Source organism: Ruditapes philippinarum, unplaced genomic scaffold (assembly GCF_026571515.1).
Source record: "Ruditapes philippinarum isolate M1 unplaced genomic scaffold, ASM2657151v2 ctg1811_1_1_1_1, whole genome shotgun sequence".
NCBI classification, from domain to species: domain Eukaryota; kingdom Metazoa; phylum Mollusca; class Bivalvia; order Venerida; family Veneridae; genus Ruditapes; species Ruditapes philippinarum.
The window spans coordinates 95,676-122,998 of NW_026855651.1; the positions used below are offsets into that span (position 1 = coordinate 95,676).

The following is a 27,323-nucleotide window of genomic DNA, read 5'->3' on the forward strand; positions in this document are numbered from 1 at the left end:
GTCCGCTATTGGTGTCCGGGACAAAACTTTGAAACAAAAATAGGTATCAACATGAAATACTGTAGGCCTAAATCTCATTGAGAAGATAAGCAGTGAGTCTGCCTTGTCTTATTTTGGAATTATTGCCCTTTGCTAGTTTTTATACTTTGAACATTGTCCGGGACATTATTCTAAAACTATAAGAGATATCATCATAATACCTTGTAGGCAGATAGATCTTATTGAATAAAAGTGCAGTTAAAAAGAACCTTAACTCTGCCTTGCTTAATTTTGGAGTAATTGCCCGTTGTTTTTTTTGTTGTTGTTGTTGTTGTTTTCACTTTAAACTTTGTCTGAAACAAAGCTCTGAAACCATAAGAGGTATCAACAAGACGTAGAATAATCTCATTAAATAGAGGTACAGTGCAAACTCTGCCTTGCTTAATTTTGTAGTTATTGCCCTTTGTTCATTTTTACATTTTGAACTTTGTCCGGGACATAACTCTGTCACTACACTGACACTACAAGAGGTATACTTTTCTGTGTCCTAAACCTACTTCGGGAGCATCACCCGGTTCAACCGGCTCTTGTTTTTTTAAACAGGAACAAAGCCTAATAAAAAAGACGTTATGCCGACTTCTCCAAAAAAATGCACAAGAAATATGCAGGCATCATTCTCGGTGACCTGCAGCGACAGGTATTGTATATACCAGATTATTGTTTCTTAACTATATTAATCGTTTCTACGATTACTGTCTTAAAATAAACTTGTCTATCTATAAACCATTTGTCATTCAAGGGCAAAAAACGCTCGTATGAACCGACTGAATTACGAACAGATAACACAGATGTGCATACACTGGCCGCGCCTCTCTAGTATATGTGTTTCATATGGCGGCTGATTGGTGTCATTCGTTTTTTTGTCCCATGACTCCGCCAAGGAAAAAGTCGAGAATTAACAAATGAAAATGGCGGGACACGCTAATAAGCGCTAAAAAGCGCTCCGGAGATTAAAACTCGCTAATAAGCAGGGACGCTAATTATCGTGTTTCCGCTCCAGACCCCGCAGTTCTATTTCTTAAATCTCGTTCCGCGGCCCCGCGGGGCGATGCTTCACTTATCAAACTTCGCACTGCGCCCCCGTTTTTAGCGTGTTTTTGCTCCGCACCCCCGCCATTTTAACTTGACATGTTAATTTTCGACTTTTTCACTTTGCGGAGTCGCGGGGCGAAAACACGAATGGCACAAATTAGTCACCATAGTTCGAATGCTTTGAGAATTAATGCATAACATCCGTTTCGAGCATCTATACATGTATATTGTTATATATATCTTGAAAAACGGGTGCAAAGTATGATCAGTTATTATATATATCATTAATACATTTGTACTTCATTTGCTCCTTACAGGAAAATATCATCCAAAATTTATCAAAACAAGGAATGTTATGTATTGTATTTTAAGGACATATAGACAAATATAACGTCCGTTCTACATATATTTCGCATGCAACAAAACTAAGAACTTATCAGATTACCAGGCATTGGAGCTGTGCCATGGCAAAACCAACATAATGGGTTGCGACCAGCATGGATCCAGACCAGCCTGCGCATCCGCGCAGTCTGATCAGGATCCATGCTGTTCGCCATTAGTGTCTCTACTTGTAATAGAGTTTGTAAGCGAACAGCATTGATCCTGATCAGACTGCGCCGATGCGCAGGCTGGTCTGGATCCATGCTGGTCGCAAACCCATTATGTTGGTTCTGTCATGACGCGGCTCATTTATTGTTTATTTTCAGTCATTCATATGCAGACATAGGAAGTATTTCGGATTATCGTCATTACGTTATGCCGGATGAAACATCTCAGCAAAGTTTTAAGATGAAAATATGTCTGGAAAATGTTCGTGATTCAAAAGATAATGACCGAAGAAAACTGAATGAAGACGCAATCGCCCAAAGGAAACAAAAGACGCTACCAAAAGCGGAAAATGCAAACAAAGTTGACTCCGTAATCAATAACGCTGTCAAAGATATAGATATTGTAACAAAGAAAAATAAAGATGAAGACAGCCCAGCCGGTATGCATCTTAGGAATAAGGTTGAACAAGAGCAGCATTTACCTGAAATACGAGACAAAAGTAAAGCGAGAGTGTCAGGCGACAAACACAACCTTGAAAACGATAAAAAGAAAATTTCCAGGGAGCATTACGATCCATCTGGATATCTAGATTTAGACATCGCCGAGAAGACAAGTCATCAGTATCTACAGAAGTGGATGAAAGAAATCTACGCAGTCGAGCAAAAGGCAAAACTAGAAGACAAACAACGGAAGGACACAGAGGCGCCACAAGTTGGAAAGAGAAAAGTTTTTATTGCTAAAACACCTGGACGAGAAAGCAACAATTTATATTCTAACGTAGGCGATCACAGAATTGCCTTCTCGGACGAGGAGTCTTTGTTTAGTAACCAACTTTAAGAAATAACGGCAACTCTTGAGTATTTTTCCATCTTATTTCGGCAAATTACTACTATTTTATTTGCTTCGATGTGAATGAATTTATAAATTTCATTATTAAAAGATGTTGTATTTGTGTGAAAGAGACTGGAATGAGAGTTGACTGAATCTGACCTCTGTATTTTGACAGTCCTGGGATACGTGTATCAATATCAGTATGTGAGTATATGAACTTCATCTGAATGCTTTTTGATTGTCTTACCTCATTATATCGTTGGTGCAATTATCTAGTAATAATGAAAATGACAATTATTGTTAATGTTTAGTAATAAAATTTGTTTATAAAACTGTTCAATAGATATACATGTATGTAATATTTGTTTAAGAAACATTCTCTATGCTATAATCTTAGTGAAAAAATAAAAGTTTTTGTATACTGTATACTGGAAATAATTTCATTGTTAGAAACATATAAATAACCTACTGGTTCAAAAAGTCATTAGCTTTTGTCACGAGTATATGATATTATATTCTTATAATGAAAATTATCGTATCATTACCAGAAAACATAATGGATAAATATAAGTTAATTTCATCTGCTGAATTTTATTTTTAATTTTGGATCATTAAAAATGTTTTAAAACTTAAATACAATTACAAATGTATCTATAACCAACATTGTTATTATATAATTGTCAGGCGACTCAGGTAAGTACTGTGACTATATATTTATATATACAGAACTTTGTCTGATCCGTTGGTCTACCTACTATGCATAAGACAGCACTGTTTATACAAAACAAAATATTCCACGGAAAAAAAAGAACACAGTTTTACTGTTAGACAATATAAACCTCAACTTTATTTTGACAGATCCCTGACCTGTCCAAAATTCTTAGATTCACGGATGCAATAAGAATTTAACCACATTTTATTTTCTAACAAAAGAGCACATGTCAATGTATGTGGTCAAATTTATTGTTATTCAAATAAAAGGTCAGAGTAGGGATCTATCAATTAAAAGGCACACATTTCGGTAATCTATAAAGTAAGAAAAATATAAAGATTGGAGGAAAGAAACGTATTATTCATTACGTTTCCGCTGCGTATGTTGTTAGCTTACTATAATAATTAAAACCAATTCATACCTTAAGTTTTGTACGAGATATACTATAAAAATTCAATTTACTAATTACCATATATTCAATATGTTTTTTAAACAAATTATTAAATGTTTTAAATCTTACTTGATCACTTGCTTCTAAATCCTTAATGAAAGAGTGTCCTTAATCTTTACATAAAATCGGCATATATTGTAAAATAATCAGATTAACAGTACATTTGAAAAGTGTTAAAGTTCACTTGTACGTCATAAATATTGTTATGCTATTAAAAGTGTCACAATTAACCTGCTGGTTCGTGATAACCGGATTAAGATTTAAGTAATAGAAAGAGCACCGAAACACGAGGCTATCTGATATGTACGAAGGGGCGTAGCCCCGAGTATAAATCAGATTGCCGAGTGTTTTGGTGTTCTTTCTCTTTTGTATCATAGTCAAACATAAAAACACGTTCCCTGTTGTCACAATTTTAAACCCCGAGAAAAAGTAACCAATGATCGAGCATCTGAATATGATATTTCTGCCGCTTTCCCTTTCTCTGCCGTCACAATATGTAAAAAACTATTAACCACTTCTTAAGAAAATGCATGAAAAGTACCGAGGCTGCTACTGCTACTCCTCATCAATATGTACTCATTACTCGCGAAAACGTAAACTAGTTCATACATTATTATTATCAGTCCTAAAAACTTTGCAGATCTATTGGAAAATAAAGGAGTGCGATGTTGAAAAACCCTCAAGAAATCTGACAGGACGTAATGACAAACTTGGTAGAGAACCCACGAAAATAGTTGATAATAATGTATATGTACATGTATATATTGTTCGTCAATACACTTAGAATATGGTATACAATATTTAAACAATCTAAATATATCATAAAATATGGAACTACTTTTACATCCCTTAATTAAATTATAAAGACATGTCACACTAAATATTGCATAACACTAGATGAAATTCATTAGTAAACTTTGATTTGATTTATGACTAAGAAAATAGTTTTTCATATACTAAATGTGTTGTCAAGAAAGAAAAAAAAATCAAAGATACGTACACACAGTATTTTAATTATCTTCAATGTCACTATATTCTAACATTTTTATGTTGTTTTGCTTCTTGTAAACTACCAGCATTTATAAATAGATTCATTAAATTTCTAGTAAAATTATTTAAACACACAAAAGTGTAAATATTCACAAATAACACTACCGGTGAAAACACTATTAAAACTAATTGTTTTTCATTTAAGATGCATATAGGAATAGAATAAATTATACATACAAGTGTTTTGAATGCATTCAAACCTTATTCGTTTACTAATTATGAAGATTTCTCAATTTTAGTGATAGCTCTTAACTAGTTTCTATTTATTCACATTTAAAAGGATTGTTTTCCTTTCATTTTGTACTTTGTAGCATTCGCATTCGTCAGTTAATAACCCTGCATTTGAGCAAGACTTTTTAACCATGAATACAAGCCATCGTTTATCATTAAAATGTTTTAAAGTTATGTTTTATGTTAGTATTTATTGAAACTAATCAAATTAATAACAACTAAAACTGACAGAGTAAAGGCACAAGATTATTTTATTTACCCATAACAAAGCAAATTGTCTGTTCGTAAATTACCTTTAGTACTATCTTAAATTTTTCTCTATCATATACTTTACTAAACAATATAAACTCGATCAATTTGAACCGTATGTACATTTGCTTTACTTACTGTAGTTATGAAGTTTCTTGTATGGAAGACAAAATACAACTTCATTTTTTAAACATTTGAGACAAACCTTTTCACGTTTGACGTTGTGTGTTCAATTGACAGGTATCAAAGGTATCTATTATAATTGCATTATCACAAAATGCACTTGCCTTTAGTTTTTTTAAGAGAAAAGATGTGCTCTTTTGTGAGACATTAATTTACTCCCAACCTTCTAGAAAACAAGTCTTATTATCAAAACAAACAAAGTTATTGCCAGCAGGTAATTGTTATATGATTATGAAATGACTAAACGTATTTAAGATATATTTTCACTACTTTTAGCCTCATGCATAGTTATATTAAAGCACCTTCATGTGCGTTTACGCGCATAATTATAATTGAAATAATATAATTTTATATAGGTATTTTGTTAAGTCCATGTGCTTGAAAGCTGCTTTAGAATAGATCCTCCTCTTTTCTTCTTCTTATTAAATTAAGTTTCTTTGTGTATCTTAAATTATGACATTCCGAAACTTTATACATTTATAAACAGATAATTGTTGTGTCTTTTCTATTTAGACCCTATTCATACATGTTTCAGATAGAAACTTCTACTCAACGCCCCTTTTTGTTTGTAGGTAGTGAAGAATGTCTTCATTTTTTTAATCTACTAGTATTAACAATTGCTTTTCTATCTAAACTTCAATATTTCACATATTTTTAAAACCCGTCATATTTATAGTAAGCAATCTTATGTCAGGAAAAAGCCTTCATAAGCATTTTATGCTGTCAGATCTGATCCTATTTCAGCATTGTATTGTATGATTTCACCGATGTTTTTAAATATTGTATGTGTAAAATGTTCGAAATAAAACATGTTTTGACCAAAAGCTGCTGCCTCTTTATACATGATTGAATTTAATTTATTTTAAGAATTTTATTAACTAAAATAAATACCAAGGCTTGGTAACGATCCCAATATTTCAGTGAAATAAAAGTATTTGAAAGTCAATTCACGAAATAGCCAAAGTATCAAAAGAACATTTAAACATATTTGATTGAGTAAAGACCCAACTTTTATGTTCAGATGTCATAATATTACATATATTATTGATCATCAACGACTTTAAAATATCTTTTAATGTGTTAAGTCAATTCATTTCGATTTTATAAGCTATCAGACACTGGCGTCAATGGAAATGTTTAAATATTCCATTTACATTTGTAATCTAAGCGATAGATATTCAGTTTCTAAAGGTTTAAGATTGTTTTGGTAAATGGCGCCAGCAATGCAGGCACTATGAAAAATGCTATAATTGATATTCATCGAAGCATGAACATTGCGTTGAATAATTCAAAAATATGAAGACTTTTTCGCAGTGAATTTTTATTTATTTCAACAACAATGGAATGATAAATGTATTTCAAGGTGCTGCCTTGTTATAAGTGTTAATAGGAAACCAACTACAATTACATTTTAGGGAAAATAAAACTGTATTATAATGAAAATAGAAGGTAGTAAGTGCTTGAGGAAATATTTTGTGAAAGGTTTATTTCGAATAAAATACATATATATGTATTTAGAATATTGTTTTATTTTTGTCTCTATTAAAATTACAACATAAAAAGAACATAAATTCAAATTTCCATTAGCTTATTCGCATGCGGTTGACCATTGCAGATAAAACTAATTTGCTTGACTGTAAACACAAACACAAAGGAAACGACCCTATAAAGAAGAATTGCAAAACGCTTCTTTAATGTAAACGGTGAGGTTGACAATATTTTAAATGAAATTTACCAGGGTAAAACAAAACAATATGTACACATTTCTAAATTTCCACTACCAACACACTTTATAGCAAATGTGTGTAAAAAAAGTTCCAAGCCCGTCGTATATGCAACGTTCATATGTTTGTTTTTTTGGCGAGGAAAAGGTGCTTATTAACATGAAGCGACATATAACGCTTAAATCAGCGATTAAAAAGAAATACCAGATCACCCCTTTTGTTTACAAAATTTTGTTCTAGAAATCATATGTAGCTGGTAAAATTCTTTTGCAAAGCACCTTATTTGATTTAGGTCCTTTTAAAGTTTGGAAAAATAAGATTATTATGTTAATGGACGACGCCATTATTGTTCCAGCATAATATCTTGAAATCGTGATAATTACCTTCTCGATATTGATTTTTGATCGAAAAATAAAAACAGAATCACTTTCAAAATTATGAAATCGCGCCGATGACTGGCTGTTTGAAAAGTCTCGATAAGTGACTTTGTAATTCGTGGTGGTCAGATCTAAATGGAAAGCGTTATTTAGAGCTGATTTTAATCAGATTGTATGTAGTAAGTATTTAATCAATAGCAAAGTATAATATAATCTTGCCAACTTAGTAAAATATTTCAGTTCAGATGTGTAAAAAGGTTAAAGACAGCCAAAAAATTTCATATAAATTCTTGAAATCAACCAGTACTTAGAAATGTGCGGCAAGTTTTTTGTGTTTTTTTTTTTTTTTTTTGTTTTGTTTTTTATGTATTTTTATTTTGTTGCTGGTTTTGTTGTTCTTGTTGTTTTGTTGCATAATAACTAAGTCAAGTTATTTCCTTTGTTTCACAAATGAAGTGTCGACAAAGTTGCCGTCTTTCTTGAGAACTTCAGTGTTTATTCTTATTTAAAGTACTAGTTCTTTCATGTTTTTTTTTGTATTTCCTTGTCGTGGCAATCCATGAGATACAACTTTCTTTTATAATTTTGGTAATACATTCTATAAATATGAAAGCTTTTATCCGAAAATATTTGGCTTCAGGCGTGTCAATCTTTTGCTTCCATATAAATTTATCAGGGGTTCACACGCGTTTTATATCAAATAAAAACAGTTTAATGCTATTTTTGTGCGCATCACGATTTGGAAGTTGACCTTCTGACTAATAGTCGGAAATTCTATCGTATTAACGTGAGGATTTTCACAATTAAAATCAGATTAGCTCTTCTTTGAAGTAATCGATATCAACAGTTTCAATGTGTGCATTTAGATAAACACATGCACACTGTTGCACACTTTTATCAGATAACAATATTCACAGAAAAAGAATAAGTTATTTTTTCACAAAGCAACTCCTGTGAAAAGTTCATCCTATACCTATTCGTGTAGGTTTAATCGGTCGAGACATTTTTATACATGAATTGTTTACTCATAAGTTGCAATGCCAAACAATTGCAATGCTAAAACAGTCTGTTACATACCTCAATATTTCTTATTGAAGCTATTAACTTCAATCATTTCCGGTCATATGAACATAAATGCCTACTCGTAAAAGGACAAACACTAGGCAAATGTGCAAGAATAAAATAATAAATGCCGAATATATGAAATGTATTCTATAAACAGCAATGTATATTTATAACTATTGAATTTTTACGTCATAGCTGTTATTAAAATACTGTGAGAAATGATTACAAAGATCGAAGAAATGGTGGCATCTTATGAACGCAGAATATGGCATTCGGTAAAGTTTATTTGCAAATCACTGAATTATGCGTTGTTTTCTTTCCTTTTCTTTATATTCCTTTGTGTGTGTTTTTTTCGTCTGACTTTTTATTTTCAACTTAAACATCTTAAATGGTATGACATTTGCTCGAACAGGTTCAGTAAGTTCATGTTGCTCTCTTGACAATTGTATGTTGGTCCTCTTCATAGTATTTCTTTATCCAATTCAAAACCAGATACTCATTGTTTAATATTTACTAGGATTTGATTTAATATGTAACCTTCAAGGGACAAAACGGTTTGTTGGTGTTATTGCTCTTGTTGCTGTTTTTGTTCAATGCAGAGATAGTTATGTTCTGTTCATTCATTTCCTTTTTTTTAAACATAATTTCCACTCTTGATTAAAAAAATGTTTGCTATCATAAATTACAATTTTCAATTATGTCTTTATTATTATAGTATATTGTTTCACCAAAACTTTTCTTGAAAATGTGTATGAATCTGGTGGCATGCTGCTTTAAATATTGAACTCATACTTATTGCGATAACAAATGTGTTTATTGTTTATATTTATCTGAATACTTGTCTTAATATTATCACATTTGATAATAAATATAAGGCAAATACAAAATCAAAACTAAACACCAATTTAAAATAATGATAAAGGTACTGTAAGAAATAATGGAAATACCTCCTGTACCCAGTAACTCTTATTATATTGTCATCGACAGTGTCATTATGATGTCAACCAATTTAAGTGTTGTCACACAAAATTCTCCAAATGACGATGGTAATTGTGTTCTCTAATGAAGACACCACAACAGACAATTACTTATATAAAGATCTGTGTTACAGTTATTTTAATAACAAAATTAGTCTCTTTTAGCGTAAGATAATTGAACGTATTTAGTATAATATTGCGTGTGTGTTTGTTTTTCGTTCATTCGTTCATTCGTTCGTTCATTCGTTGGTTTGTTTATTTGGTATTTAAAGATAGTCTTATTGTAGAAAGTGAAAACACACTCGAAATATGATGATGCAACGTTGTATCAGATGTATTAACACGTACCAGTGTAAGTAAAAAACGTTAAAGTAACAACAACAAAATTCAGCCTTGAAGAATGATGAATAGTCAATTCTTAATTCTAGGGGCAAATATTCTTTTATACAGCTTGCCTATCTCAACGTTCTTAATTAATTTCCATATATTTCTAGGTTGTGATAGAGTAAATGTCACTGTAATAATGGAAAGTAAACGAAGCAAGAACTAGGTCAAACATTCTTAGAAATTAGACAATGTATGGTTAACCGCACGTTGCTAACATGCTGATGTTGCAAAAGTGATCATTTATGAATAATCAAACTTCCAGAGAACGTTGCTGCAAACATGCATTTTTGTTGTTTCAAAGAATCAAAAATTTTGAAATAAAAAGTTAATGGGGTTATGTTATATAACGAATAATCTTTTTATTAAAAGTATATAAGCCCCAAATCAAATTAAGTTTGTAGACTGGTTAAGCGAGAATAAATAATTACCTCAACAACCACTGATTATGCAGAAAATAAACTTCTACTCAGAAGTTACTGTTTGTTATTTCTAATATTTCTTGTTATTGTTGTTTTTCAATTCTAAGGAAAATAGATAAGTTTTTTTCACTTAAGTACCAAAATATATTAATTGCAGTTAAAACGACTCTATAAAATTAATGAAAAATAACCTATTTAGACATTTATATCAAGCAATATAAATGTTTGATCATCATTTGGTGTTAGTGATTTTTAAGTACATTGGAGCTAAATCTGAAGATTCAGGTTGTCCTCGAACATATACTCGTATTCTGAGGGTATAAAATGAAGACTGACGATGATTACTAAACACCCTGTTCTGCTATATATAATAATGTTTGTACAATTTACAATGATCAACGATAATCTTTTATTTATTAACTCAAGAAAAAGGCATTAAATTACTCTACCCAATAAGAAAATATGATCCTCAGAAATTCCTAATATGATTTCAGATTGACGGTAGAAAAAAGATCAGTAACATTAGAATCGTTTTATTTTTTCAAGCCCAAGTTAATAAAAAATCAGGCACTGAACAGAATTTTCTTAAAGAAATATAAAGAGCATTTATCAATATAAACATCAATAAAACAACATTTTCTCATTTTCAATTGTGTTATCTTGTTATGTTAGTTGATCGCAGGGTAAAACTGAATGACAAATATTTGTTTGCATTGACGACTGTCCGTGTCTTAGAAAGGGTGACAACCAAGATTAGCGGCGATGTCTATATGCCGTATTTCCAGCAAAGTTACTTGAATACTGCTCACTATGTTAACACATGGTTTTGATCCCTTTATAACATGGGCAAAAAGAAGGGAACATAGCCGATTTCATACTATAATGTTCTTTAAGGAGAAATGACTGAGACGTAGGAAGTTTTATTCTTGACTTTAGAAAAAGTTTGTTAAGGGGAACGAACCCGAAGAAAAAAGTTAAGATTGCAGACTACTAATTATCTTCATAGACCATGATAAAATTATTTGAGAACATTGCTTTGCATGTTGTCGGAATAGGGTTAAAAACTGTAACAGTTGCTACGTTGTGTTGCGGAGAAATACCATTATTAGTTTACATGGTATCTTTAGTTGCTGTTTAACAAATGTTCAATAATATCATTTACAGTTGAGACAGATAATAAATTGATTCAGCTTGAATTAAGTTTCCTAATGAAGTTCAATCGGTACAATCACCCTTGCTTATGAATTCCGTTGATTAAAATTAAATGACGAATAAAAGAGTTATATCGGTCATTAGTTAATATTTAAAGGTAATAACCTCTAAAGTTATCTTTTCATTAAACTACCTTACAAAGGTCGTACTTTAATCTTTGAAAAATAAAAACAAAACTAAGGAAAGAAATTATTTAATTTTTGTTTCATCTACTTTATTATTAATTTGGTATCGAATATTCTCAATCAACAAAAACACTATTAGAATACAACATGATTTAGATTGCATAAGTATAATGTTAATCTATAAAAACAATTCAACACTATGAAAGCCTTGAAAACAAACAATATGTCAATAATTGCTTCCTTATTAAATTTGTTCTATCATTAAAAAATCAAATTTCTTTGGTTGAGTCGGTGCTAATGTCATAGAGGTCTTGTTATAAGTTATTATGATAAAGGAAGACCTTAAAGTTCCCCATCCGTGCAGGATTTCAGGCACTATGTGATACCTAACTAGAGCCATCCGCCTTGTTACCATCTACTAATACACATTAGCATAGGTATCGTTAACAATTTCAATATTATATCAAAATCAAGTCAAGATATTGGCTAACCAACGTCAGAAATACTGATAATGAAATAAAGGATCTCATTCAGGTAACTGAAGAAATAAACATTTGTCGGGCGTGGTATTTATATAATGGATGCATAATATTTTACAAAAGCAGCACTGATCCGTTGTCAGGTTAATGCTATAAAAGCATAGATACTCATTCCAATTTTGGTAGTTTGTTTCTGTGTTATAAACCATGTCAACTTGTTTTTATAAACGTACATGCTTATTGATCCTCTCGATTTTTGAATAACTGTATATACACTCATTGGAACATAGTTATTGTCAGAGAATTTATAGTTTCTTATAATGCCAAAACAACATGTCATTTCTAAATGCAACGTTCACTCTCAATGTTTAATGTACTTTTGTTCTTTCTCAAGGAAATGTGTCTGCTGTTTTAGGCTTAAGTTCATTAAATCAGTGTGTAGCACTAATGGAACAAATGAATCATATATGTCCATGCTTACAGTGAGGCTTGATGAAGTAAATGTCTCAGAAATGTAGTTCATTGTTGTCAATTTCTCAAATGTATAAAGAATGCTTATTGGATTTTGATAATGTTATTTTTTATATAAATATGTGAAAATATAAAAAAGCGCATGGAAAAAAGCATAAAACAACCCACCTTATGTCCAGTTTAGTTATGGAAACGGATGGTTAGGGTTTAAGGGTTTGTGTGGATCATTTGTTTGTATACTTGTTCTGACTAATGGTCTAAGTAAATTTGACTCTCCATTTTCATTATCTTCATGCTGCTGTGAGCACAAACAAAGTGATCGTCTTTTTTCCTTAATTAATTGTCTATTTACACTATGTGTTTATACACCTGTTATTCTGTATTATTACCCCTCACTTTTTTCGTAATGTTAATTTACCATAGGCCTCTGGGAGCTATTCTTACTGTTAATGCAAATGTACCACGTGACTACGAATTTTAACAGTATAAAATCTGGTCACGTGGTCTATTTTTTAAATAAAATGAAAAAAAATGGCCGCCATTTTTCTCTCGATTCATTCTTATTTTCGACGATTGGGCATCGCCGAAGTAACTATTACTCTGATAAAATTTAGTTCTTTGCACCCTAGAGTCCCTTTCGCGTATTAAATATCTTTTTGTTGAATAGTCAATAGGAAACATCCGTTTTCAACGGAAGTAACTGTAATGTAAATAATTTTGTCAAACTGGAACATGCAGACAATTAAAGCATGCAACAAAGGATACTTTAACAATTTTAACCAGTGAAACGTTACAGATAGAGTTGGTGGACAGACATCTGTAGGATATCATCGTTATTTTCTAAATGCACTTTGTCAAAAACCATGCGAAGAATATTCTGGATGCAGAAGGATCAGATTTCACAGATCATAACCTTATAAATGGGTTAGTGTTTTGTTTTCTGAATAAAACACAGCTTATTTTATGTTTATGACTGGTAGATATCATCACTTGCCTAAAGAATAAAAGAAAAACAGCTTCTCAAGTAGGCCTACAGTGCACTTAAAACTTGCAAGGTAAGGACAGTTTAGTTATTGCTTCTCTTGGCTTATTTTTGTTACAGTTAGATTTAGTTGACGAATTCAGATCATCACAGTATTTGTTCGGGGTAATAAAATAAATAACACATGGGTTTGTGGGTAACAGTAAAAATATCATCCCTCGTATAAATACTGTTACCCTCGGCTACGCCTCGGGTAACAGTATTTTCCTCGGGATGATATTTTTACTGTTACCCACAAACCCATGTGTTATTTATATAATAAGGCTTATAACTACGAAAGCCCATGTCAAACATTTTGTTTACAAAGAAACAATAAAACGCCATTATGTGGGCAGATCTTTTTAATCTTATGAACTCTATGGTTATCAACTGTAAATATGTTTTATTATAGTTATAACGTTTTTTTAATATTGATTGTATAATTTGATATTATTCCAATATCTACAAACATTATTAAAAGTTATAAGCTAAGTTAACGTCATATATTATTGATCCTATTGTGTAATCAATGTCTGAAATTGAAAAACGTTTTGTCAGAAAAAAATGTATTGGGGTATATGCATGAAATGGCAAGAGAAAGCAAAACTTTAATGACTTTTCATTTATAATATTTGCATTTTCTCAGACGTGTTTCTTGACGTGGTTAGAATACGATAAACGATTTAAAAAAACAGTTGCAATATTTTGATACAATTAGCATATTTTTCACTAGGTTTAAACCCAAGACTTTGTTTGTTTATATGTGCAATTATGCAATGTAATGCCTTTTTGTAATAGTTTGATGGAAGTGTATTTTACAATTGTGTTAATACTTGAAAAGTGCTTCATTTTTAATACGGGAGAGAAATTACAAAGAACACCTAGTACACATGTAGTATTACAATAGCTTTCTAAAACATATATTTTGAAAAAAAACGGCTAATATAATTTTATAATTTTAATTAATTCGGTGTTTTGTCACTGTGTTAATTAAATTAATTTTAATTCGGAAAAAAATTCAGGCTGCTGTCGCCACTGGAAAGGTTCAATAAGACATTTGCATTTAATCTATATCAGTTTTTAATCATTTCTTCAAATGGCACCAGCAATAGAGGCTGTACGTAAAATATTGTAATTGTTATTCATCGAAGCATGAACACCACGTTTCAATATCATTCATTTGTTGAATCACCATTTCACATATATTGATTAATTTATTTTACTTTGAATAATAATGAATGATAAATACGTCCTGTGAACGTTGCATTTGCCTTGTTGATCTGCATTCTCGTCATTTAAATTGTTACCTTTGCATACCTTGCATTTGGAAACAAAGACTGGATATGAAATATTAAAGTACCGTGGGCGTTTCACGAAAATCGTTTAATCTGAAAAGTGGTGTAAGAAGGGCTTTTTCGAATAAAATACATTGAACTATAAATTGTATTTTACATTTTTTGTCTCCATTAAAATAACTACATCAAAAGTGCATTATGCTAACTTAAAATTTCCACTATCTTACTCGCATGTTGTTAACTTTGCTAGGCCAATTTAAATGGAACACAAAAAGACGACCATAAATGAGTATTGCAAAGGCTTCTTTGACGTTTTAAGAGTTGGCTGTGGATATTTAAAAAGAGATTTACCAGGCTGAATAGAGATTTCTGTTAACGCTAGGATACAGCGATTTAAATCAGATTTATTTTTAATGTTCTATAATGTGTAATATGTGTAAAGGGAATGCCGTGTGCAGGATATGTTTATACTTTATAATATGTCCACCGTACATATACAAAAGCATGTGGCTGGTAAGATATTTGCAAAGGTTTGTTTTAGAAAAAGCAACCCTGTGGCTGGTAAGATATTTGCAAAAGAAATTATTTCATTTAGACATTTTTTGAAAGTTTGTACGAATAAGTTTAAAAAAAATGGTGATTATTTGCAAAAATGGTCCGTGTCAAAACATGAAAAATATAATCATTATGTAATAACTAGCTAATCAATAAAATTGTTGGTACATATTTGAGAACCGAAATTTGGAGACCTCATTTCGTTCGGTTCTAACAGAAAAATATTTATAATATTTTATATTTATATTTAAAATAGTTCGATTGACTAAGAAGCTATAAGCTTATTAACATAATCTCGTATCAGTTGTTGAAAAGAAATGGTTGGCATGTTTCTTTTTAGCTGAAACAATTGTTAGCTTTCAACACGATCCGCAAACCTTAGCTTAAAAACCACTGACGAGTTTCACATAATAATTTTGTGCGGCGTCCTTTGTGCTAAGATACTTATTCTTTAAGCCATTTACTATTTTTTCACAAATAAAGTTGTTGTCAATACGGTACGACTTATTTGCCGTCTTTGCTTTTTTCTTGAGAAAATTCATGTATTTTTGTATTTGTCTGTGGTATCTTTCCCTAAAATACTACTTTCTTTTTGAAAGGTTGCTATATATTCTATCAATATGATTACTTCTATTCGAAAACATTCAACTTCAGACCTATACTTAAACAATTAGTAGTTTATTTCTTTAACTTCCATATCATCAGCAGTTTACAAAAGCCTCATATTCAATATAAACCTTTCAATATATATTTTTTATTTGCATTCAGAACGTTGCTTTCTGACTACTTGGTATCCTATCGTTTTAACTTGAGCGTTTTCTAAAATAAAACCAGATTAGCCCTCTTACTTAGACATCGACATCAGCTGTTTCAATGTGATTATTTAGATAGATAAAGACTATCCACTGTCGAAGCAACCGCTGTGAAGAGTTCATCTTATAACCTATTTGTGTGTGTTAAATCGGTCTAGACATTTTCATAAGTGAATTGTTTACTTATCAATTGCAATGCCAAACATTTTAATGCCAAAACAGTCTGTTACATATCTGAAGCTTTCTTAAAATATCTAGTGTGAAGCTATTAACTAATATCTCTGAACTTTTTATGGTTTCTGTTCTAACAAAAACATGAATGACTAAAACGACTAAATAACAATGCAAGAATAAGTTAATGATATTCTAATTATGAAATATATCCGGTGAACAGTAATGTAATATTTACCTATTTTACTTTTACGACATAGCTGTTACAAAAACAAACCTGTAGGATATGTAAAAAAAGACCAACAAGGAAGGGTGGCATTCGATGAAAGCAGAAAATGAAATTTAATTAACTAAATATTTATTTGTTTCTCTTACTAGGTAATTGTGTCGTGATATTGACCTAAGTCACAACATCATTTGGCATCATGTGAACTTATGTGTATTTGATAATTTGAAATATTCTTACATGGTAAATTGTAAATGTGTCTGATTGTAAGCAATGTAAATAAATCAGTTTGTATCGAAAACTCAACACACACAAACAAATTGTGTAATTTGCATTTTGAATCCATCGTCGCATTTTATCAAAAGCTGAAACACAGCTTTTTATCCATTCAATTAGTAATAACTATGAAATATAGATTTCGAAAGACAAGACAAAATAGTTTTTTTTCTATTTATTCTAATGTTAAAAAAGGTCTTAAAAATTAAATTTGGATATTTCTTTCATTTAATACAGCAGTGGTCAATTCGTCTACAGTGTTACTGACATTTTGTTATCACTTCTAAAACCTTAAATGGTATGACATTTGATCGAACAGGTTCATTTGGTTCATTGTGTTCTCTTGATAAATGTTTCCTGTTCCTCTTTCTAGTGGTTTTATTTTATGTCAATGTCATACTCTTTTTATAATCCTTTCTGGGAATTGAAATAATCTGTTACTTTTAAGTTGACCTTTATTGTAGCAATATTGTTTGTTTATTTAACTAGTTGCTTTGTTGTTGTTGTTGTGTTCTTCTTCTCATTTTTTGTATATGATATTAATGTAAATCAGTTTGTAATACTTTTTTCTTGCCTGCATAGATGGCGCCATCCGATGAAATGGATATGATATTCATAACGAGATTTGATACACATATGAATATAGATAGATAAATATTAGATTTGTTTATGAACATAAATTATTATTAAATGTATTTAATGAATGCTTGATTTATCAGTTTCAGACAAAAAAGAACGTGCAATTTTATCATTTAACCACCATGTCTGGTTTAAAGTAATAACGTTATTAATGCTAATATTGAATAATGGCCTCCCATTGGTTTCTCGCGATAAAATGACTATCCCAATAACAGGTAATAACCAAATATAGAAGGAACCAAATAAATTTCAGAATGTAGAAATACCAGTGTACGTACATACGTGCGAAAAACATTTATAATTCGCTGTCGGTTATAACATACAACATTAGTGAAGTTCCAAATGAAACAATCGAAGATGTCATACATACAAATGAAAAAAATGAGTAATGCTGGCAGAATTATTAATTATACACTATCTACAATTAACGAAGCTCGTCATAAAATCACCGAATTTGTAGCGATAATCTTCAAAAATGATTGCTAAATCAATATCTAAATTACTTTTGTGGTAAGCTCAAAATGTTGCATTTAAGAATGGTTTTGATAAAAAAAACTTTCAATCAGATCTATTTTTAAGGTTGATAAGTAATTTACTAAAAGGCTACACTTTAGACAGCGGAACAAAATTACACAAACTCTGCTCCATGTACCTACTATAATAATTGTTCATGCAAGTTGATTTATCTCGTGTAAAGTTAAGCCAACGTAACTATAGCAGTATAAAACATATTGTCACTGATTTTACAAGATTGTCCTATGACCTTGACCAGATAAATGAAGACATTGTAAATGCTTGTGAATTAAAAACAAGTATGAGTAAATATGCAAGTTTTTTTAATTCAAACAATGTTGTTGTTTTTTTCAATATTTTAATTAAGATATAATAAGATATATGTTATTCCATTATTACAAAATAAATGATTTTTGTATGAAGAATGACAATATCATAAAAAAGGTAAAACAATCATGAGTGGTGAAATTGATCAAGGTAAAATGGTAATTTATTTTATGTACGCGTTTGTTCAAATGCTTCTACATTTAAATGTAGAACATGCACGATTTTTTCGTGAAAAAGAGGTAAGAATGAAGGCATTTACACTGTGTTTAACAAACAGAAAAGGAAATGTTTCAGCTAAATTATGCTTGTTTAGCAAATGCCGGCATAATCCAGGATCCATTATCTTGTGGACATGGAAGTACGAGTTTATATCAAATATTATTTCTGTAACTGTGTGCTTAAAAATGGATTCTTTAAAAAAAGAAATACAAAAACAAACAAAAAACACTACAAATATAATTGTAATAATGATTTAGTTTTATAGAAAATTGTCATGTCATATAATATATCGATGAAACAGATGATTAACTGCGTTTCATTTCTGCCAATTAGTAGTTCGTTATTGCCATATTTACTTTAAAATTTCTACAGAAAAAAACAGGACAATTACTTGCTAAGTAGATATATAAGGCTTCTAATGGACAAAGAACATTAGAGTCACTATATGAGCCTATGGTGACAGTATTAATGGACATTAGAAATATGGACAAAACTCGAGGACAAACTAAAGTATGTGCTAAATATCATTAATGTATGTCAATAACAACTGAAACACGTTTGTATTCTCTTTGTCAAATTTATACCTATTTGTATTTTCAACCGTTTGTTCGTACAAAAAAATTATAGTAAATATTTTACTTAAGGTCTCAGCGGACGAAAGGATTTACTAGTAGTTGTACAAGATAATTTTAAAGATATATTATAATTTTCAAATCTTCACAACCGTAATAATATATTATATGAATCATCATGTTTCCCTCCAAACACTTTCCCCTCCCCTTAGTTGATCCCTAGCATAATTTAGACAATAAGATCTGGAGTGTGTGTAAATATAAATACTATTGGTGTTGACCATTTAAGAGATTGTTTAAGAAGTATATAAGTTTCGGCGTGGAAACAAGGAGGGAGTATTTCTGGAATAGCTTAGCGCCCAAACCCTGTTCTGTATTCAGGTTTCATATAGAAAACTTTTTGTTGTCTATTGTAAGAATGGTGCCATGTGTTTTAAAAAGATAATGTGTAGTCCTTTTTGAGTAATTTGGCATTTATATCCCACATATTAGGCTCCAGAAAAGTTTTTTAGCAGTCTCTTTACCCCACCGCATTTCTGTGTTTACATACATGTATACATATTGATATGAAAAGCCCTATGATCACAACATTGAACAGTAATCGTTACTATTTTCTGCAACAGTAATATATGTTAATAATCAATCATTCTTTTTCCTCTTGCAATGGCAATTTCATATTTATTTTTACACCATTAAGGTAATCTACTGTAATGTTTACCCGTCAAAACATTCTAACAACGGCCGATGTCGTAATAAATCGGTCTTTTCCACACAATTTTCGGTATTCAATAAATCTTAATCATTTTTAACCTGAATTGAGTACATGTCGATAAGGAATGAGTGACTGTAAATAATCTTGTACCCGAGATATTAAAAGATTCCGAAAATTCAGATTTGCAACGATATTGGCCAATGTAAGAATTTTTTGGCGGGAAGGCATTTCAGCATGACTATCTTAATTACACCCATCTGTTTACGTTGAGTGATATAATGAATTAATTTTACTGTTCAAATTTTAAGTGATATGAGAACAAATTTAATATATAAAAACCGTTTAGATGCGTCCCTATATCTTAATATCTGAAAAGAAGACTAGATTACTTGCCATATTTAATTAAATAGTGTTTATTGATCATATCAAATAATTTATGCACATTATGCACATTATATGGTAACTCTGTTATTAAGGCACTTACGATATAGTTCTTGTGTGCGCTTGCTTGGTCAACAATTTTTGCATATTTGTTCTTTTTACATCAAATAAAAAATAAACGCATGCTTTCATATAACTTTGTTTGCTCTCTTAGACAATTCCATCATGTTTTTTCTTCATTAAGTGAATATTGATTCAGATAATTTCATACACCATTAGTCTATTCCCAGTGTTGTAATTTATGGAATTATATTCAATGTATTCATATATTTTAGAATGTCTAATTGAACCACTGAATTATTTTACAAATTAGATTATTCTTACATCTGAAATTGTGTAAGATACACCACCACTAATCTAAAGTTGGACCTTTTGTAAAATCTAATTTGCATTAACTGCATTACAGTAATTGCATTACAGTAATTGCAAATATGTTATACAATAAATCTTTAATTGCATTACAGTAATTGCAAATATGTTATACAATTAATCTTTAAAGCATAGATTTTATATGATTTTCTTATTTCATATTGAAAATATAAGATAAAAGCTATATAAAATGTTTTAATAACGTTTTAATTGCAACAATTGTTTTAACGGAATTATGGTATCTTCATATGTTGAAGGTTTAATGCTATATCAATCTACAACTGCTGGCTCAGTACTGAGTCAAGGTAGGCATACAATCTAGAAACATATGACAAGTAGTTAAATCATAATTTGTTTTTTTATGTTTAATTGGCTTTGTTTAAGAATGACAAACTATTCAAATAATTTTCAATCATTGTCTGCAAAATATTATTCAAAATTAAATCCGAAAACTGTATTAATGTGCTTTATTTTCTTTGCAAAGCTTCGGTATGATAAACGTCAAAGTATAATAACATAAAGTGCAAAATAAGGAAAAAATAGATATTTTGATTTTGGAAATAAATCAAAATTTTCTGAAATTTGCCAATTAAGCATTTTATTGTTACATTCTTTGTATTGAAAAATATTGTCTGTAGTTACTTTGAATAATAAGTACAGTAGTAATTATAAAAGTATAGTATGCGATTTAAAGTACAGTATTCTAACAATACTTTATAATTATTAAAGTAGATTGGTCTAAAATGGGCATATCTCACATAATTGTTTCAAACATTTATAACATCAATACATATGTATCATTTGGATAGTGAAAGTGAAGTGTTTTGTTATTAATATTTATTTGGTGAAGTATAACATTTTGTTCTTAAACAAATTATTGTTTGCTATATAAAGATATGTAATATCGGATCATGTATCTCAGACATACCAACAATATTCATACATAAACATTGGTTTGTTTAGGGATTCTGTTGTCCTGTAAATGCCATAAACGTAATTGTTATGATATTACAGTCCTTTTTTATATACAAATCCACTAAAAGTGTAACATACTTATGTTCCGTTGTTTATAAATCTTAATCTTTTGACAATACGTAACCAGCAAATCCATTTTTATGAAGAAGGGGAATTACTCACAGCAGATTCTAATAAAGCTAACAGGAAAGTCAGTACAGGGCATCTCGCAAGAGTAATTGCTTTATGGCGTGTCTTCATTAGAAACACAATTACGTACGTCATTTGTCGTAATTTGTTTGACAACACTAAAATTGGCTGACATTATTTTTTTTTAAATATTATAAGCAACATAGCCTCGTAATGCCATGGCGATTACAAGATAAAAGACGCATGTACACAACGATAATATTTCAATTATGTTTATTTTCTTAATTTTTGAATTGTTACAATGCATAATTTCATTAGATTGTTCTAATTTCAATTTTGAACAAAATGTCCATACCTTTGAAATATTTTGACGATAGCAAGGTGATTGTAAACAATAAGCTATTTTTATCAATTCAATAAACATATGAAATGGAGATAAAACACATTAAACTTTGTGCTTATTATGTACTAATAAAGAGAACAAATAAGTAATACATACTCTTATTCTTATGTTTTTTCTTTTTAACCTGAGATTCATCAAATAAAAAATAACATATAATAATACAATGATCATTTGTTTCCTACAATGAAGACAATTTATGATATGATACTATTATAATGCATCTTTTTATTTTTCTAAATACTTGTTAAGTATTTATAATCAGTCATCAATCAGACTCATCTCGAGTCAAATCCAAAATTCAGTTGTGTTAATGTATTCGTATGATGAGTGTTTATTTCGGAATTTCTTTTGAAAAATAACCTTCCTTAAGCCCTTCCATCATATATATAAACACCCGACTCCATACATCCATTACTTCCGGTGTGAACTTCTCTTTAATGCAGAATTCCCAACGCCAAATAAGTGCCTTGTAAAAAACCTCAAAATATTCTGGTTTGAAACCTGAATAGTTCTTGTGTTGTTGACCAAGAATATATAACACTTCTCTAAGCTTGTCCGGCTGTCCACTGGTCTCATTCAAACAACTTACAGCAGCACCTATTGCATTCATAAACCGCGTTCCGTGTCCTTTTATTACTTGATTCCTTGCAAGTTCAGACAATCGAGCATTTTCCACATGAAATAACACTTTAGTTTCAGGGCATGTTTCGAATATCCTTAGAAACACTTGTAGTCCATTCTCAGATAAGTCCTTTGTCATGATATGCCATGTTGACAGAATTATACGTTTTTCGTCTTCACTCAGTTCATGTTTTTGTACTGAAGTTACAGTTAAATGAGGTTGCACTGTTTGTCCTATACTTAAAGATGATTTTAGTACCGTGATTGAGTTTGTGCAGCCCATTTAGTTCCTTCGTGTACTTACTAGGAATATCTTTTGTTGTGATGTCTAACCTTATGTCCGTGTTATACAAAAAATATAAGTCGATAATATTTTGCGTTGTTTCTGGAGCTTCATAAGCATTATTTTATTCCAAAGCATGTAATCAAGATTTATGTTTTTCTAATTCTCCTACAGCTTTTTAAAACATTTGTTACCGCCATTGTAAAGTCATATCCGTCTGTTTGATTTGCGTAAGCTGTCTCCTGAGTAAGGTTTGAATTGACAACCACATCAAGTGACGTTTCAGTCAATATACTTAGACGTTAGTGAACGTTTAGGGATGAAAAGAGTGATATAAAATTCCGATACAATCTGCTCTCTGCTATTGTTTTTATCTTCAGCCAGACTGAAAGTCTGAAGTTGCTTTATTGGTTTATTAAGCACGATCAGCTTTTTCATTAACTGTTAATCTCATTTATGAATGAATCGTTTTAACTGACACAAGAAATATATTGTTAAGTCGTTATTTACATTTTTGAATAATGTTTTTATGTTAGTCACTGTGATACATTAGTTACAAAATACATATAAATGTTTCAGAACTGTTTATTTTTTACATTATCATAACAAAAACATATTAAAATGATGTCGTAAAGAAGGGGCGAACGTTCATTTACGTGACATTTTGATTTTACTTCAGTATTGCTTTAGAAGTTTCGTTGCAGTTAAGCACTTACTTCTGTTCACTTCATTTTGAATGTTTCCTAAGTGAACAAAATCGATTGTAGTCAGATGAAAGTCATTTACAAAGCAATGAAGTACGGCCTTAGACAAATATGTTGGAAAATATATGACATAGAAGACTCTTACTTATAACTTTATTTGTAATATGTAATTTAAATAAATCTATACATTGTAAAACAATTGTATCGTCATGTATTGTGACGATTCAAGTACAATAACAGTTGAAAAACTCTTCTTAGGCCAGTGATATATGGGGATTTGAGAGATGTTAAATAAATGGTTATCTCTTATGAAAATGACACAAAGAAATCTAGTCCGCAATTTACACATTTGCTTTTATTGTTATTTTTATCTCCTTTTCCTTGAGTGTTAAAGAACTTGATATAACGTCTTCTTCAAGAAGGATTGAAAAACATTTAAGATTCATTTTCTGACCGAGAAGCACTAAGAAGCCATCACACTCATTCTGTATTAGATTTTCGTTATTTCATGCAAGCGGCATAGAATTATCTCATTAAACACTTTGAAGTTATAATGTTGACATAAGCAATTGACATAAAAAAATGATTACGCGTGTAATTTAGTGTTATAAATAATATGGCATTTGAATGAGGTTATTTTAAAATAAAAACTTAACATGAAAATATCACTGAAAACGTGCCACTCATGATAATTATTATATGGTGTTCAAATAATAATTTGAAACAAACTAATGTTCCCTTAATTGAGTTTATTGACGTAAAATATTTAATATTTATGCTTCCATCATACTGTTATAGGGACGAAATCCTGATAAAAGCTTGTCGCCTATTGCTCCATACTTATGTCAAGATTAATTGAGCCTTAATTACCTATAAATTAGGTTCTTATTTTGTTTCCTAAACTGTACGCTAAGTAAAGTTCACATGTAACATTCAACTCGACCGTTTCTTGACATTGAAGTACGCAATTTATATAATTAGCATCAACTCTTCACGGGGAACAAGGACTTTATATCAATCTCAAAGATATTTATAAATACGGAAGAAGATGAAATTTACAAACTGACCAAACCGATTAATAAAAATTGTTCGATCTAAACTGAATTCAATTGTATTGAATTTTCATTTGTTATGTCTTTTATTAAATTGGCAAAGTACCTGTATTCATTATATTCTAGGTACAAACATGATGCTCATCAAATGATTAAATGATTGATTTGTATCTAATTAATATCTAAATTAAATGATTGAACCAATAATTCAACAGATAAAAAAAATTTCTTTGTTTCGTTGCTCTTTTATTTTAAAAATGAATATATTTCTTATTTTCAAATAGTGGTTGAGTAAAAAAATGCCCACAAATATGCATATAGTTACTAGGAATAAATGAATTTTTACGGGCATTTGAACTGTTGATATATTTATAGTGAGGAGCAAATATAAGAAATGAACCTGTTTGTATTTTGCTTTATTAAGATATGATAAACAAGACCAACAAGGAAAGGCGGCGTTCAATGAACGCAACCCCCATATGACCCAGCAACAAGAACCAATGACAAGGAGCCCAGGCGGACCCCAAACATAAAAAGGACAGGGCAACGACACGTTAATCATTGTAAATTTGTAAATGATTACGAATTCAAAGAAAATAATAAAAGGCCCACAAAGGGGAAGGGAGCAGGAGACCGGGAGAAATTGGGGGGGGGGGTAATCAAAGAAATAAAAACTAGAGGTAATGGGGAAGATACTTACCGTAGACGAGAAAACAACAAGGGACACAAGCAAAAGTGTCACCAAAACAGTATGAAACAACATAGACATACATCTGAGGAACATAGTCGGGCGTCGCCTTGAAACGGTAGGCAGCATAATAATGACTGCTGATGAGTTTAAACCGGTAAATGGTGCACCAAACCTCGCTCTTAGCCCCACCATGTTCCTATAAACGAGACAGTGTAAATAAAATGAATCTCCGCCAAGTGAAATTCTAACAGTTGTCATGGTTACAAAAGGTTAAATAAGTAAAACACTAAAATGATCATGTAGAAACATATAAAAGTAAACCCAATAACCAAAACAAAAGTACTCAATGTCCTAAAGGAAGACAAAGCAATAAGAAAATCACCTACAAGGGCCCGAAGAAGCAAGGCAGAAGACGAACATTAAGACAATTCAGTCCCAAAGGGCTTTACGAACTATCCATCATAGAGTCTCCCACTTGGTCCGTCAGATGCAATCAAAAGAGGAAAGCGTAGTGTCCAACTGTAAAAGGGTTGAACACTAAACATGCAGTATGTCTTAAAATAGTAGGGTCATAACCTCTTTTAATAAAACGTTTAATGATTTAAGTAATAACAGCAGAAAAATTACCATGACCCAAAATCTTACGAAGTTTGTTAACCACATCGCCATAAAAACCAGGCTGGCTAATCCCTTGTCGCAGAAGAGCTTTTAAATCACTATTGAATTTAGAAATTAAATCAAAGTTACGATTGTAAAATTAAGTAAAATATTTCCGTAATTTATGATAGCAGCCTAAATTAATTAGCCAGATCATGATCATTTTACCACATAGTGTCCTCTTGTCAATTAATTAGCAATATTTTCCTGTTCAGAACATAATATCTTGTAATTTTGATATTTTGATACTACCATGCTAGTTTTTTTATTCGTTTTTTCATAATTGGGCTAGACAAATAACAAATTAATAAATTAATCAATAATAAACGGACATGCACATGCAAATAAAAGGTTTTAACTTTAAACTTAATTTTTGAGCAGCTATTGATTGATTTTTTGAAACACGACTTTTTACAGTAGTTCAATATTTCTTATGCCGATATCTAAAGTTTACAAATTAATTTACGATTTTTGTCATCTTAAGGTAAAAAATTATCCCTAATTGGCACTTGTTCGAAAATTGTACGATTGACAACACAAGACAGTTATATGCCTAAAAGGTCAAATGTATGCAACATTTTAACAAAATTTGCCGTGCGGTTTTTGAGATATGGACATTTTTTCTCAACTAAAACAGTGCTATTACAAGGGCTCTTTTTCAGAAATGAGGAAACTCTAAATAATCCATATCATCATTATGAAAAATATTTTCCCATTGCTCATTGTCAAGAAACAAATAATAACATTCAGGTAACAAATTACACGAGCAAAATGATTGTTTCTAAACAAAATGTTTTTGATATGTATAACAATTTTACCTTACCCCCCACCAACTTTAAACACTTTGACCGTGTAAAAGCCTTATTCAAAATATCCCTGAAATTTACCATAATGAGGGGCTGTTTTCAAAGTTTGCCTTTATTTTTTTAAATGTGTATTGGCTGATTTTGAAAAATATAAGATACTTTAACCGTGTAGTTTTTATTTTATCACACTTTGAAAATATCTGGTATGACATTTGCTATTAAATTTGGAATTATCCAGCACCGTAACACCTTTTCTTTCCATAAGGGATCTGAGAAATACATAAATAATGT

At 30.6% G+C, this 27,323-nt stretch overlaps 2 protein-coding genes across 2 annotated transcripts; one reads left to right on the plus strand and one right to left on the minus strand.

The window, feature by feature from the left end:
• The first annotated feature begins 86 nt into the window (after positions 1 to 86).
• On the plus strand, positions 87 to 3,549 carry LOC132744035 (uncharacterized). The gene is made up of 2 exons (XM_060732645.1): positions 87 to 676; positions 1,779 to 3,549. The coding sequence occupies exons 1-2, from the start codon at positions 609 to 611 to the stop codon at positions 2,455 to 2,457; spliced, it is 747 nt and encodes a 248-aa protein (XP_060588628.1). The 5' UTR covers positions 87 to 608; the 3' UTR covers positions 2,458 to 3,549.
• An 18,784-nt stretch (positions 3,550 to 22,333) lies between these two features.
• LOC132744041 (uncharacterized) lies at positions 22,334 to 23,122 on the minus strand. Its single transcript, XM_060732651.1, has one exon. The coding sequence runs from the start codon at positions 23,120 to 23,122 to the stop codon at positions 22,550 to 22,552; it is 573 nt and encodes a 190-aa protein (XP_060588634.1). The 3' UTR covers positions 22,334 to 22,549.
• Positions 23,123 to 27,323: the final 4,201 nt, after the last annotated feature.